Source organism: Accipiter gentilis, chromosome 18 (genome assembly GCF_929443795.1).
Source record: "Accipiter gentilis chromosome 18, bAccGen1.1, whole genome shotgun sequence".
NCBI lineage: Eukaryota > Metazoa > Chordata > Aves > Accipitriformes > Accipitridae > Astur > Astur gentilis.
The window spans coordinates 1,379,772-1,396,106 of NC_064897.1; the positions used below are offsets into that span (position 1 = coordinate 1,379,772).

General features: G+C 44.5%; 1 protein-coding gene across 4 annotated transcripts in view; it reads left to right on the top strand.

The window, feature by feature from the left end:
* Positions 1–16,335, top strand: part of PARVB (parvin beta) — a 68,084-nt gene that overhangs the window by 10,659 nt on the left and 41,090 nt on the right. For 2 of the 4 annotated variants that reach the window (XR_007508619.1, XM_049821416.1), the window contains exon 2: positions 13,964–14,053. Coding sequence is in view for 3 of the 4 variants with exons in the window: in XM_049821416.1 (XP_049677373.1) it covers positions 13,964–14,053 (90 nt within the window). In the remaining variant the exon portion in view is untranslated. Of the gene's footprint in view, positions 1–3,989; positions 4,103–10,913; positions 11,321–13,963; positions 14,054–16,335 lie in introns of those variants that run through there. The other 2 variants (XM_049821418.1, XM_049821417.1) reach the window with 2 other exon arrangements.

Consider the following 16,335-nt stretch of genomic DNA (forward strand, 5'->3'; position numbering starts at 1 on the left):
GGATTTTGAGGCTTTGCAAAATGGACAGGATTTTCTTCAGAAATGGTAGAATAGGAGAAGGTACCAGGCCATCCAGGCTTGCATTTTCTGCTTAATATTCCTTCTCAGGAACAGGTTTATAAAATTGTCCCTCAGGATTACTGTTTGCCTTCTTCCCTGTGTGTGGCTCCCAGTATTGTTACAGTGAATCGGTTCCATTGGAAAATGAGGCAGGCTGCAAGAATGGTAACACTATACATATATCCTTGATCTGTACTGAATTTGGTCTGGCGGGGATCTTGACTCTCTAATTAGGTAATTAAATAAGCATGTATAATGGACCCCTACCATTGGGAAACTGGATTTGAACTGGGTGCAGGTTGTCATGCTCCAAGTGGTCCTGCTGTGCCAGGAGCAAACCAGATCTGCGGCCTGTATAGCAGATCTGCTGCTGTTTGCCACAGAAACTGATAGGGTTTTTTTTGCATGTGGAAGGGGAGAAGCAGTCATGACTGGCCTCGTCTAATGTGGCAGTAGTCCAGCTCCAAGGTGGACCTTGGCAGGTCATTCCAATCAAAATTTCTGTGATTCTGTGGAGCTGGTTTTTTTGCGGCTCCCTTGTCAGGGAGAGAGACAGTTGGTAATGGGAAGGGAAGAGGGACTGGCCTTAGTATCCACCTTCTGCTGTATGGCTGAAGGAGAAAGGTATATATTTGTTTCCATGATGTGTCCGGGATAACTGTGTGCTTGTGAGTTTTTCCTCTGACTGCTCACACAGATTCAAACTAATAGTTTCCCGCTTAACCAATTATGATTTGCATAATTAGACTGGTGTCTTGAAAATGCCCACTGTTACTACAGCACTGCAGCTGTAGCTGCATTAACACAGTGAGGGGCCATAGTTTAAATCATCATGTTGGATCCTCAGTATCATTTAGCTTCATATCATTTAGCTTAAAAAACTAAACTGTGGTGGCTGTTGCTCTGCTGACACCCGTAGTAAGAGCAATGAGAAGGCTAGGGAGCTATGCTTGACCAAGCCATGACTCTGACATTTAAGGTGTTTGTTTTATACTGTCTTTGCAACTGTATATTTCTGATCCCTTAATTCCTGTCATTTACATGTTAACAAACGTACCAACATTTTCCAAGCTAGTTCAGCACCTGGTAAAAAGCCTTTCTTTGTCAGTTCTTTAACCAACCGGGAACATGTATGTATTTTCTTTTCTGTGGACAAACTGGTAAAACAAATTGTAATTTTTAGTGAGTGACTTTTCTTCCCATGAATGGCATTACGTGCAGATGCCATACCACCCAGAATCTTGGTAGAAGGCATCCTCACTCAGTTCCCTCATTTGCTAAACAAATGTGCTGTTGATCCAGTGGTTCCTAAGAGGTTTCTCCAAGAATGCAAACACAATTACTTTGAAACTGTCTGAGCTGGGGAATTCCACTTTTGTACTGAATGCACAGGAGATGGGCACTGTTGTTCCAGGAAGGCTGAGTTAATTTGGTGTGTCGCAGCACAGCTGGTCATATGATTCTGTGGAGCCTTATTGGGAGTGTGAAAGATTTCATATCTATTACACTGGAAGAGTGAAAACAGAGTAACTGATCCCTGTGCAAGAAAAGGGGGGAAAAGATCCTCGTGGCTGCCTGTGGCACTGCCCCTGTTGTGTGATCTGTTTGTCTTGTGTTCTGTCCTGGGATGTGTCCTGTTTAACATCTTCATCACCGACCTGGAGGAGGTGATGGAGCGCACGCTCGTGCAGTTTGCAGATGACACCAAAGTGGGCGACCAGCAGATACACTCGAGGGCAGGGCTGCTGCTCAGGGAGACATAGACAAGTGGGAGAAATGGGCCGACAAACCTTCTGAAATCCAACAGGAACAAGTGAAAAGTCCTGGACTCGGGAAGGAAGAGCCCCCTGCAATGATACAGGCTGGAAACTGCCTGCCTGGGGGCAGCTCTGCTGGAAAGGCCCTGGGGGCCGTGGTGGGCAGCGAGCTGACCACGGGCCAGCAGCATGCCATTGCTGTGAAGAAAACCAACAATATCCTGGGGTGTATTAACAGGAGCACAGCCAGTGCGTGGAGCAAAGTGATTATCCCCCTCTACTCAGCACTCCTTAGATCCCAGCTGATAGACTGTGTCTGGTTTTGGGCTCCTCAATATGGGAAAGACCTGGCTAAAGTGGAGCCCCTTCAGCAGTGGGCCACCTCTCTCTGTGAGGAGAGCTGAGGGAGCTGGCCTTGTTCAGCCTATGGAAGAGACTGCTTCAGGGAGATCTTTAATAAGCAGTCTGCTGATACCTGTGAGAAGATTATTGAGAGGACGGAGCCAGGTTCTTCACAGTTGTGCATAGCAGAGGAGAGAGACAACAGGTATAAACTGAAATGAATGAGGTTCAGTCTGGACAAAGGGAGAAACCTTTTCATGCTGGGCACTGTGAAGCGGTGGGACAGGATGCCTACAGAGTTTGTGCAGCTTCCATTCTTGGAGGTTTTAAGATGTGACACGATAAAGCCTGAGCAACATGGCCTGATCTCAGAGCTGACCCTGCTTTGAGGAGGAGGTTCAGCTAGAGACCTCCTTAGGTCCGTTCCACCCTGAATTATCCAATTATACTATGCAGCTCCCTCGCAGCTTACACCTTTCAAAGGCTGGAGTAAGGACATTTCTTAAATGGCATGAAATCTGTGGATTGATGATTTATGAGCATGTGAATACAAGGGTGTGCAGTGGAACTGTGCTTCTCATCGGGGTCCTTTTACTGGTTTTGCACTGAGGTACTAGTAAAAGTAATTTATTTTTTTCCCCCATGTCTTTTTTGCCTGTCTAACCTTTTAGTGAGGAGGAAAGCATGGTTTCCACTGGGCTGCTGCTCTGGCTGCTTCTTTAGCGAGGGTGAGTCGGAGAGGCTGTGTAGTTAGAAAGCTATTTTGGGACTGACCAGTAGCTGAGCTTGAAAGTCTTTAAGATGTTGAGCCCCATTGAAACGCCATCTTGTCTAGCTCATAGGACCTGGTATTAACAGCGCAAAGGCTTTAAAAGAGACCACAGAAAGCTAGAACTGCAAATCCTGTGCAAGTTTGGTGTGCTGACTAAGTAAACAAATAACAGCTGCAAGTCTTTTTGATACTTGGTGAAATGTGACATTTTCTTGTGCTTTGGACTCTGATTCTTGGGCTGGCTGTTGTTTCATGATTGCATTTTGCTATCCCTTGTGGGCTGTGTTTGGGAGACTGGACTGGAATGGCAGTTGGAGGCCTGGGCTCCACTCTTTCTACATGGTCTTCAGCAGCTCCGTTAGGACATGGTGTTGTCTATTTCTTACTTAAACCTGGCAGAGTTAAACACCTGCATGCTTTTATGGCATTCCCTTTGTGGATGGGCTTTTATCTGACCGTGGGCTCTGAGTTCCAGACTTTCTTTTACTGTGAGGTCTGTAGCGCTTATCACTGAAGTGCTTGTCTTGGCAGGCTCCTCTGGTGCTCAAAGCAACAAGTAAAATAATTTTCCGCATATGACTTGTCTGGAAACCATTGAGAAAACTTATTTGTATTTTGCAGCATCTGCTTGTATAGTGAGATATTTCAGTTCATTTTCAGTACACTCCTTTACTGCCCTGGATGCAGGTAGGACACAGGAAAGGTAGAGCTGGGCATGAGCAACCTCACTATATGGGACTCTGAAAACTGTGTTGAGTGTTTAGGTTAAAGCTTCTAGTCTGGAGCACTGCCTGTTCCTCCATTGGTCCTGTGCACTGTTGAACTGAAAACTAGTATTTACTAGCAAACCCACAACATGTGTGTTGCAAATAAAGTTGCTATATATGAGTGTTTTTCAGGGTTTTCCTTGTCTTTCTGGGTGACGTTTGGGCAACTCCAGCAATTAGGCATGTGCACTTTTTGCGGTTTGCAGGATCATTTATCTCAGCTTATTCTTCCTGTAGAATCATGTTGCACAAGCAAAAAAGTTGCTGTTTTTGAATTGCAAGTCATAGCTGTAGCCTCCTTTCCATTTGCATGAAGTCTGTTCGTTGAGCTCTCTGCTACCAGCTGGAGAAGACGGTGCCCTTCTGTTACTTTTTGTGCTCACCTGCCATCACTGCCTTCAGAAGTGAGTCTGTTACTCTGTACTTCTCTTGACATGTTCAGAAGAACAAGCAGCATCAACTGTTTTCATATTTGCCCAGTAGACTGCTTTTGGTAGTGGTGCTTAACCTTCTCATGCCTTTGGAAAGGGGGCAAAGGGTATGGGGAAAGCAGTAAGCTGAAGCAGGTAAAATTGCTTGGGCAGTTAACTAAGGGATTTCATTTGGGTACTTACAAATGAAGTGTCAAAACATGAGAAGGAGGTGGAGGGAAGTTGGTGTAGGGATGGAAACCAGCTCAGTTGTAAAATGTGTTATCACGAGCCACAGTAGTGACTTTTATGATGCCGAGTGTTCTGCTTGATAAAGTTTTCACAGTTAGATTTGTATGTGGGATCAGAGATAGAGCTTGTAGGAGGCAATAAACTGAAGTGCTGTTTTCTCCCAGATTTCTTCATGATGCAGAAGACAAGAATTGAATGAAGGGACTAAGCATCTCTATTCCAGAGTAATGCTATTAGCTCTGCTTCTGACAGCTTCTGCTAGCCTTTCCCTTGGTGATTTGCTTTGTCTGGACCCATCAAACATGGATACTTTACGTAGTGACTTGATTCTGGTTTCTGGAGTTGCTTTTGGTTAAAGGAGTCTTGTTGGTACTTGGCACCTTGCAGAAATCAGCCTACTTTGTTGGGGATCTCAGACTGAGTTCCTAGACTGTGAACATGCTGTTCCCTACCTGCTTGTGCCCATCAGCTTTGGTTGTAGGAGTACACAGAAACCTTGAAGAGTACTGTGCACTATATAGTAGAATACAGTATTTCATGGAGAATTGGTGGCAGTAATTTAAAATGCCTTGCAGGTTTTCTACTGGAGGCAGATACAGGCCAGAAGTCTCCTTCAATCCTTTCCTTTTCCTACCAGACTTTTTCTTTCCCTCTGTTCTCATCAGGCAGATTTGACTCCACATCCTTCTTTCAGGTGGAAGTTGTCCTGGTGCTCATGCGGTATGCTTGGGACAACATAATCCTTCACCATTGCTTCGTGGGAAGAAACGACCTTTTGTATGTTGTGATGGAATTGTAACTGGGGAGGGTGAGAAAGTATGTTTTCTCCATTTTCAAGTAGAACTTGTGTGCAGAGCGAGGAGTGTAGCTTTCCCTAGTTGCTTTTAGGGTCCTCTCAAGCTGCAGTTACTGCCTGTGATGTTTGAGGCAGCAGACTAGCTTTTCTCTGTCAAAAAACTCTGGGATTGAAGCAATCTGTTTTCAAGTTCAGGACAAAGCAAGTGCCAAAGGTATGCCCAGTTCATGTCCTGGAGTGTAGAAGCTGCATAGCTTTGGGGTGTATTATTTTAGTGCTTAGGAGAGCTGGGTAAGTGGTAGATACTTTAGAGAGTATTTTATTTTTGCCTTACAAATAGATACACTCTTGGCTTGGGACACTCTCTTTACCTGAAACATTTTCCCATTTATTAACAAGGCTGTGCAAAAACTAGTACAAGAGGCAGGAAATGGGGGAGAAAAATCTCACATCCATGAAATGAATGGATAAGCTGTGGGGTCCTGGTCCCAGCCGGGTGCTGGTTCCAGACCTCAGAGTGCACACAGGGTCTAAGCAACACTGAGCTGTAACAGCCAGCCTGCATCCTGAGAATACCACAGCACATGACAAGTGACAAATGCAGCTTGTTGACCTCTCCTTGTTCATTTGCACAAAGGGGAGTGTTCTGTTTTGGGCAGGGAGGACAAAATGTCAGAACCATTTGCTGGGAGCTGCTAAAATATATACTTACACCTCTCAGGCATGAGGAAAGGTGATTAAAAAAATATGTGATTTTCAAAACTGTGGGATTGCCTTTGTAAGGTCAATGCAGGGAGACTGAAGCAGAGCTGAGTAGGCCAGTAGGTCGGTATGTCCGCTCAGTATCCTATTGGGTGGCTTTTTTTATACTTGAAAACCTCCCCTTTGTAGGTGTCACTTTATAAACACCACTCTTGTTCACACTCTTATTTCTGCTGGTTGGAGTTTTTTTGTTTGTTTGTCTGTGTGTTTTTGGTCAGCATTAGTGTTTGTATGTCTACACAGTGGAAATCGACTTTATATTTTTTTCCTTTCTTATCTGGTTAGTTTTCAGGCACAGTGTCCTCACTCTGTGCCATAATGTGGCTTCTGCAGTCACTCGTGCCAGCAAAAGGGAAGGGGTGAGTGGCAGCTAGGGATGGAGGCAAAGTCTGGAGTGCCCCTTTGCTGACAGCATGGGTGCCTGCCTGATGGAAACGGCTACATAACTATGGCTTAAGACAATAATGAAAGAAATGAGAAACAGGGACTTAGAGCAAAATGATGAATCCCAAGTTTGACTGTTCGTTTTAGTTCCATAGCTCTCTCTGTGCTTCCATCAGAGTCTGCTTATCGCTTTTCTGCTTTGCAGAACCTATTTTGAAGGATTACTAGTTAAGTATTTACCGAGTGGGTGTTAGACCTGTTGCATGAGCTGAGCAGAAGGAGACTAAAACAACTGGGGAACTAAATGGAGATGATTTCTGGTCTGGTCCTTTTGGTAGCTTGAATGGGATTAGTGTGACTGCTGGAAAGAAGACCCGAACGTTAAAGACGATGGCTCTGTGCTGGTACTGTGGGCTCACCGTGGCTTTTGTCACTTTATGCCCAGGCAGCCACGGGTCAGCTCTGGCTTTGTCAGTTGCTATCAGGGCCAGGTTAATACCGGAGGGGGGGTCTATCTGTTCAGTTATTCCGGCAGTGTGACAGCAGGGGTAGTCAGTCCTGCTTTCCTGGCTGTTGTGTTGTCCGTGGCTGACAGACTCAGCGTGGCAGTGGGTGAGGACAGAATCCTCCTTTCTCCTCGCAGCACAGCGCGGCACTCACAGGGCCCTACGGGGAGCTGGCGCAGAAAACTGGTTCAGCACACAGCAGCTTGCTTTTTGCAGGATTCGGTTTCCTTGCTTTCTTGCTGAATTAAAGTGGGCCACGTAACTGGCTAAAGATCTGTCTGCTTAGTAATTACAGAGTCTCATTTTGTTTGATTTGGTGTTCAGTTGCCAGCGCTGGCGATGTTGAAAGCCGCTTGCGGCCGCTGCAGTCTGTTTAGTGCTCCTCTCTCCTGAGCTGCTGCATCTCTGCCTGTTTCTGTTCTGCCTCAGTGCACCCTTCGTCTTTTCAGGATGGCTGGTACATGTGCAGGGCTTGGCCAGGAGAGCTGTAACCGCTAAGTATTGGCTATCTCAACACAGGTGTCACCCACCAAAAAATGCAGATTCTTTTTTCACCCCACAACTCAACAGAAAGATAAGAATTTTCATGGGCAAAAATCTGAAAGCAGTATTTCACCCTCACGAACAAAACAAAGCCCCAGCTTCTCCTAAATGTTTCCAGCTGGCTCAAGTATTGAATATGCTGCTACCATGCTAGATACATATTTTACCCCTGGCAAAAATAAAGGGGAGACCTTTGTTCTGGCAGTCACAGAATAGACCACTCGTCTGCCTAAGTTTAACACATCCATATAAGCAACCGTGGCCTGCTCTTTGTAACTAAACCAAAAGCATTATTACAGCCCTTTCCTAAAAGTTGCCTTTAGTTTTACTTTTCCCTTTTTTCAGGTCTTTAAGTGACAGAGCCTGGCTGTTGTAAGTGCCTTGTCTGCCTACTGAGGCATATAAATAATTTCCTTTATTACCACAATTGTACTTTGAATGCAGTCCCTTGATACAGTGCCTTTATGTGGATTTGATCAAGTCTTTGCCTTCGATCTGCCTGGGATTATTAATGCTCTATTATAATTAATGGAGGCTTTCTTTCTCTTGCAGTCTCTATCAAAAGATCTCAGAGCCTTTTGTAAATGTTAAGCGATTAGTAATGCAGTAGCAGACTGGTGAGTTGTGTGTGGGGTTTGTAGAGTTACAGTTTATCAGCATGCGTTGCTTGGGGCTGGTTTTGAAATCTTTCAATACAACAGTTTTTCTTGGAAAATGCCATTTTTTGTAAAACTTTATTTTTTTTAAATGTTCCTAGAAGGCTTACAGTTTGGAAGATGACTTTTTGTGAAAGAGCTTTAGGTGTCAGGTGGAAATTCTGCATGTGCGTGGCTGCACGTGTTGGTCCATGATAGGCAAATAGAGGAGCAGGTGAAGAGACAGACACTGCAGGGTCTTTACCCACCAGGGACCTGTTGCCTTCTGGTCTGACACTTTCTGTGGGAAGTAGGAGCTCCGGCAGATATTTGATCTTTTAGGCGAGGGTTGGCTGCTTCATCAGGGGGATTTGTTCTGTGGTCACGTCTTGCCTGAGGTGTGAGTGAATGAGGGTCATGTCACTGGTCTGGATGGAGTAGAGATGGTCTTGAATACGGACTTTCTGTTTTGCGCATGATTATCTGAACTCTTAGGATATGAGTTGCAGGCAGGTGAGTCACTGTCTGAAAAAGTGCAGCTGGTCACGGTTTTGTCTCTGGGAAGAACAAGGAAACTTGGGAAGCAGTAAGACATTGGGGGCAGGAAGAGCTTCCCGCGCAGTTTGAGTTCCATGGTCGTTGCACGTTTCCCGTTTGCGTGCTGCTCCAACCAAAGAGGATGACAAAGTTTCTTGAACAAATAATCTGTAACGGAGCCAAGGGTAACAAAGCAGTCTAATAGCTTCCAAAGTTAGGGTTTAATCATGAGATGAAAGTACATCATGTAAAAGTTGTGGTCAGGCAGCGCTGCAGAGCCAGCTCGGCACTGGTTGAATGCGAAGGAAAGCACCGTATCCAGAAACCCGTGATTAGCATCACGACAGCTGCTGCTTTCTGCAGGGTGGGATTCAGCCTTGCAGTCAGAAATAACTAGAGCTAAAATTAAGTAGCATTTGCCATCTGGTTTTGTAAGAGGCAGAGGCTTGTGGTCAATTTTTTAATAACAAGGCAGTGAATGGTAAAGACTTAAGAGTTGAACTGTGCTGTTGTTGATATCTTCTAAAATTACACTAAAATTATTAAGAGTGAAGGTAGAAAGGATCAAATTGTTGACATCAGCTTGCTGTTTCTTATAAAAAGGAGAAAGTGGGGAGATTTTTTCTTTTTATAGTCCTCCTGCTGACTTTAAAGACCATTTCCTGACTTCGGAGAAATCATTGACAGCTTTGGTGGCGCTTCCAACTTGCTGCAGCTAATTGCTCGTGTTCAGTGCAGTTTGCGTGTAATCCCGTGCACCGAGACAGCCTGCCTGGCTTACAGATACAGTGCTGTATAGCATGTGTGTATGCGATCCACTCATTATATTAATTTGTTTGAAAGGCCAGCACAGCTTCCAATGTGACTAAATCATGTTGACTGCTGACACTGGCAGGAGATTATTAAAACATCAGAGGGCTGCCAGGAACCCTTGCTGCTTTCCTGGGGACTGGTAGAGAAGTGACCTTATACTGGTGAATTTAAATTTCTGGTTTAGGGAAATACTCAGGGTTTTTGCTGAATGCCTTGGCCACTTGCCTGTTCCAGGTTTTGCATTTTGCTAGTGCTGGCTGATGGGGTACTGAAGTGGTTCAGAGGACTAGTGCTACCTGTTAATCGAGGATCTGCTCAGAGAGGAGATCTCTAGCTGGAAGGGAGGGAGGCTACAGCAGACATCTGGGAGAAATCATGACTAATTCTGCCAGATACCTTCCCAAGGCATCATCTTTCTGTGCCTGTAGTAACACCTGACTTGTCCTGTGTAAGTTCACAGCTGAGTCATTTAGACCATCGGCAAGCTTTATGTTAAGGCTCTATACATTTAGCAGAGCCTGTGTTTTGGGTCACGGTGGGGCCAAACTCTTTTCGTGGGCAGGAGAGCACTCCCTGGGTGCTGGGGCTGCTCGTACGAGTGCTGCTGGCACGCGTGAGGGAGACCTCTGCCCTGGCGTGGCATGGCGTGCCAGCAGGAGCAAACAAACCGGCCGGGGCAACAGATACAGGAGAGGTTCTGCTGGGGACCAGCCTGGACTAAGTGATAATACTCCAGCTGTACTCAATTTCTACCCCTTCCTGTCTTCCCCTACCGCAGATTTCCTCTGACCGATCTATGAAATTATAACGATCAGGCTTTAGAGAAAGATGTTTTACACAGATCTCGTTTACAAAAAACTATGCCAACACAACGGGGGAAGGTGTTTCCTCTGGGGAAGGGAAGGGGAGGAGAAAAGATGGGAATCTGCGAATGGGCAGGTGGAGAGCAGGCAAGGAGCAGTAATACCTCATGTGGGACCTACCATGACTATAACCTGTTGTACGGGTGCAGCTCTGCTCTACCAGTAAAACACCCTCTTGTATGGATGGCTCGTTCAATGTAAGGATCTTATATAAATCTTACAGCAAAGCCAGTGTTGCTGATACAAAGTCGAGGAGGTTGGCGTTTGCCAATTGATTAATATCCATCATCTTTTACAGTACATTTGGGTTTGTGAAAGCATGGGCTGAAAGCTGTTCTTTGTTGTAAATGTGCATTAAAACATCTCTCAGGTTCTTCTTAGAAATGTACCTGTTGCTCCATCCTGATGATTATTTTAACTGTCTCCACTTGGTCGTTTGTGGGCTCTCTGTTTTTTCCCAGTGTTGTGGCTCGGTTTCCTTTTCCTGCTTCTGTTTCTTTGCTCGGCAGTGATAAGTGAATACTGGGGGCAGCAAGCAGGGTAAAAGTCCTCAGCATTTGTTCAAGTGCAGCGTGAAAGGGTTCTGGAGTGCAGCAGGTGTTGCAACCTCACAAATTTACGTTCCTGAGCGCAATTGCTTCTCTGCGTGCTGGCTCTTGCTCTGTGGATGTCTGTGTTCCTGGGGCAAGATGTCACGGTGGGGAGCCCGACCGTGCTTTGCCCAGAGGGTGGAGATAACTTTCTCAGGACGGTCCTTGCTGAGAAAATGCCATCTTTGAGATGCCTGCTCTTAGGCGGCCAGCAGCAGCCCAAGGGAGGCACTCGGCTATCCGCAGAAGCGGCAAGGATAGGGAGAGATTCCTGGCTGGGAGTCCAGGGCCAAGTGCTGTGTCCTCCCTCCCGGCCCCCCCTCACCTAGCAGCTGGGAGACTATCTTAGTGCCTCCTCCTGTGTTCCCATGCCCGAATTAACGTAGGTTTGGCAGTCCCGAGGTGGCAGCCCCTTATCCAGTTGCTGCTGCTCCTTCAGCATTTGGACGGCCCACGCCGTTCATCTGCGACCTGTTTGTGCTGCTGGGGCCGGGATGGCGGGGCTCCTGTGTAAGAGGCGCAAAAAAGGAGGTAAGAAACACTACATTTGTAGCAAGAATCTCTCCTAAGCTGTCTGCCTAGGAACTGGTGTATGGCCTCTCTGCGTAGGGGCTCTCCCTGGGCAGCAGGCTTTGGGAGACCCTCTGCTGACATAGCCGTGCTTTGCCGGTCGTGGTAGGAGAGGACGTTTTGCGGACCCAGCCGCACCGGGTCTGAAGCCAAGTGTAAGGGTTTTATGTGGCTCTTTGTGTCGTGAGAGATGGGGGCTTAATACATACATTTGTATTAATGTTTTCTTTCAGTTTAGTAAAGTGGTCAGAAACAAGGTATTTTTGTTAGGAAGAGTGGAGATAATTTTTATATTAAAAAAAAAAAGCAAGTGTGTTATCTTAATTGAACTGTTGGGAATATAACTAGTTTAGCTGCATTTAAAAGTATTCTGGCTTGAAATGTATGCAGTATTTTTTTATATATAGCATACACTGAAGGCAGCACCATGTATTCACTGCCCAGAGAAGCTAAGCAGCTCTCTTCTGCATTTGCAGAGCATTAGGAACAGCGATGCCCTGACCTTATTGAACGCTTGGCTTTCCCAGAATGACAGCAATGCTATAATAATGAAAAGAGAGTTACATCTAGAAACAAGGCTGGTACTTCCAAAAAGAGTCTGATTTAAGTGGAATTTGGGCATTTACAGTCCTAGCAGGGTTTTAAAAATATTACTTGTAATGTCCACTTTCCACATGATTTTTCTTGTGCCTCCTGGTGGCTGTATTCCTATTGGCATCACAATGTAGGCACTGCTCGGGTGAGAAAGCTCTAGTTGGGCGTAATGCAAATGGGGCTGGGTAAGGCATGCTGTTAGACCTGGTTTGGTCTGTTGCATGAGGCCTCTTAGCTCCCTGACTTTTGCTTGAAGAGTTTTCCAAGAAAATGGGAATGAGTGCAGAAAAGGGGTAATTAAGAGTTTCTTTAATAACAGTTTTCATTCAGGAGGTTAAATAGCAGCCTGCAGACATTGTATTCTGTTTGGAGTCGAGAATGCTGTTCCTTCCCTTCCCTTTGCAGAAGGTATACAATACAGAAAGGAAGCCGTGCTTACTGCTGGCAGCCCCCCTGCCCCCAGGCTTTGTAGGGTGTCAGCTCTAACCAGCTGCTTTAACATGGTTCATAAGCCATAAGGTCTCAAAATATGAGACTGGTATTTGTTGCTTGCAGAACATAAGAACAGCATTTCGTAACTGAGTATTTTAGTCATGTTCAATATCATGTTGTGAAGCAGAATTAACTAGCGTCTTGGAACTGCAATTAAGAAATGTGGTAACTTGTTTTAAGAACCTGTTTCAAGTATCTGTGGGAGAAGGAGTGGGGATTGTAGTGTATTCTTCTTCCCTGTCCTCCTCTGGGGCAGTAGCATCTCTGTGTTTTCCCCTTCTGTCAAGCAGGAAAAAAGCAAGTACTGATGCAGGATTTTGTAACCTTTGCAGACTGCAATGCAAATGATTAGCCTGTGGTTTGATTTTCCAATGGAAAAGTGGAAAAGGGGAATAGTGACTGTTCTTGAAGGAAGTGCTTGTTGGGATACTGTGACTATTAGCTAACTGTTCCTCCTTTTCTTTCCCCAGAAAAGTAGTTTGTCTAGCAGACCTTACTTATTTGGAAGTCCTTGCTTTTCTCTGAGAAGAGTATGGGACTTGGACCTCTCCCAAAGGAGACTGCAATATCACAAGTGCTGCCACAAATAATCTCAGCCCATGCTAACACAGAACTGTCACTGAATAGATGGGCCTGTCACAGTGTCTTTGTATCTCCGATTTCAAGTGCACGTATTTCAGTAGCTTGGCTTATAATAAATAATCGTTACCTGAGTTTGGGGGGAGATGTGCCTTGGAGAGTAAAAGTGTTGGAGCATTGCTAATGCTTTTCTTGCTGTCAAGCTCTGTGAAGATACTAAAGAACTATTCAGAAGATACAAAGAACTATTGTCCTCTAGTTCAGTTCCTCCCAGGACATAGGGAAGTATTTTAATATCCATTTTATTGATGAAGGTTACTTTACTGACTTTCCCAAATGAGAGTTGTAGGTTTTGGACAAGAGCTTGAAATCACAAATCCCAGATTTGTGTTCACCGGATCATGCTACATCTATTTTTAGCTGGTAGCAATGCTAGAAATAAATACTTTTTCATCTTTATTTGATAGGTCTCCCTGGGATTCTCTGAGGCTTTTAATAAGGCCAGTAGCAAGTTGCAGTTCCTGGTGTTCTGCAGCTGGAAAAGGTGGTGATGAGTGGTGGTTGTGCTATCAGAAAATGAGTTTGCTTTTACAGTTTGCTGTCTGCTCTAGATCTGGGCCATCCTGCAGACAAAGCTCACACCCCTTCCTTCTGGAGAAGCAAGCATCCTGAGGTTGCTCTTACCTCAAAGTTGGGTTTCTTGCAAAATTTTTTCAGCCAGTTGTGTGGTGGCTCAGTCTAATAAGAAGCTATAAAAGGATGTTACTTTGATTTTATTTTCCACTGCGGCTGCAGTTCTTAATTCCATAAACTGTGGGCCTGTTTTGAAATAGATCTACCAGATGTTTTCTCTTATTATGAATACCCTCTTTAACCCCTACATATCTGCAAACTTTGCATTTATTACAGTCTTTCTTTCTGTTTTTTATCTCTATTCAGTGAGTGACCTCCAAGAAGAAGGTAAAAATGCTATCAATGCACCAATGAACCCAAGCACTGTGGACATCCATCCAGAAGACACACTATTAGGTAAAGTATTCATGCTACAGACCTTGACTAAGCGATTATTAATGAAGGTGGCCCCTGTGACCCCCATATGCATTGCTTTACTGTTGAATGTAGATTGCTCAGTTGAAACTGAGAGAATTAGGCATGAGAATTGAAAACTGTCGCACGTCACATGTAGACTAGAAATTAAAAGGGCTAAAATGGATTTTAAAGAGCAGTGCCAGCTATGCAGATACACTTAAACTAGGTAGTTTATGGGAAAATTGACTTGTTGAATGAATTGGCAGAGAACTTGAGTTCTTCTGTGATCAACCTGGAAGTAGATGGAAAGTTGAGGTTTGCAGAGAATTAGATGGAAAATACTGCTGAATTTGTCTGCTTAAGATTTACTTCAGTTCCATTAACGCATTGGCCAAGTGCATCTCAGACATCCTTCTTTGGTAAGGAAGTGGTATCTTCTCTCTATATATGTATAGATGGGGAACTGAAGTGCCAGAAGACCAAGCCACAAAAAGCCTGTAGCAGAATTGTGTGTTGTGGTTCCTGTGGAACCCTCAGACTGCCTTGTCTCAATGTGCATATTACACTGTTGTTAACTACTGGATGTTCCTCCTTGGGTTACTGCTGCCACTTTGCAAGCGACAGTATGGCAAAATGGGACCTAATACTGAATGAACAGATGAGCATTTAGGCTGCTGAAAATAGTAATTAAATGTGATAAGGATAGAAGTATGTAAAACAAGCAATGCTTTCTATAAAGAAGGTAAATATTCAAATTTCTGTTCTCTCCATTCCGTCCCCGTGCCCCCCTCCCCCCCAGCTGAATCCCTACAAGAGCAACAGCATAATTTAACAGCTAAAGTGTTTAAAACTTGTTGGAATAAACCACTTTTTTTCTTTCCTGGCCATATGTCTCTCAGTCTATGGAATTAGCTGAAGCAAGCTGTCATGGAGACAAATAATAAAACAGTAAATTAAAACAAAAAAGGGTTAGTCATTTAGATTTTCTGATTAAAAGAGTAGTAGGAAATGCAAAGTACTGTTCTTCTGAGATGTGGCCAAAGCATTGATTGCTCTGTGTATATGTATGGATCAGGAGTGTCTCCAGCGATTTTTTCTGGGTACCACTAAAGGAGAGTATGAATTTAGAAGATGCAGGACCACTCCTGAAGGCCTGTCATGCAAAGACATGACCACTGGTGAACCTTAAGCAAAGTTCTGTGGTGAATCGTATACGATTATGGGTCAAATCTTGTTCGGGGTTTCAGTTAGCAGTATTTTGGGTGTGTAGTGGGTGTCATTTCCTTACGACTAGACTGCCTGACTCATCCTAGGCAGTAAGAAGGAAGTAAAGGAACAGGGGGTGGGAGGGAAGCAGCCAAAGAATTAATGTTTTTTCAAAGGTTTGTGGAAATTTGTCAAGTATGTTCAGATAGCAGGGTCTTATTTTTTTAATAAAGATAAGGGGCTTTGGAAAATACTGAACCCAAATGTCTGGGTGAAGTCTAAGGTAACCAGTTAGATGGTACAGTCTGTCTTGTCTCTGGGATCTGCGAGTGTTGTGTTTTCCATCTGACAGCAGTGAAGTCTAGCACTGCAGTAGGAAGTTACTGGAGGTTGGTCATTGTCAGGTCTTAAAGGGTTCCTCTATGCAGTGTGGCAATGGCCAGACCAATGGTCATACTGAAACCCCTCCTTTCTTGTCATGCTGGAAGGAATTGAGAAATCAATAGGAAAATAGGATTCCATATGGCCTGTCTAGACACAGCTAAAGATAAATCCGTGGGGTTTATAAATAATTATTTTAGCTGAAGAGATGTGGATCTCCTTGTGTAGCTGTGACACTGTCATTATCCTTGTGTTCCTGTTGTGTAGTAGCCCGGGTTTGCTCTCCACTGAAAGGAACAGATCTAACCTAGATCACAGCTACCATTTGGCTACTAAAGGAGCTAAAATGAAGGGTGCAGGGAGAGATCTGCTACTTGAAGGCAAGCACCAGAATTCAAAATATGACACTTGCTCCAGCTGCTTCCTAAATACTGGTATCCACACCTACAGTAGCATATAAACATGCACATGATGCACGTGTCTGTATGTGCTGTTGTGAAGATAATTCTGCCAAAGGTTGTTTGATTGTTAGCCTTACTGAGCTCAAGTTGATTTTTTCTACCAACATTTCTGTATCAAATCATCCCTTCTAAAAATTAATCTTTATATTCATGCCTCTTGTGGTTGTCCTGCTGGCCATTGGAGAGCATTTCTCACATCTGCCAGCAACAGAAGAAATAGAAGACTTTACACCT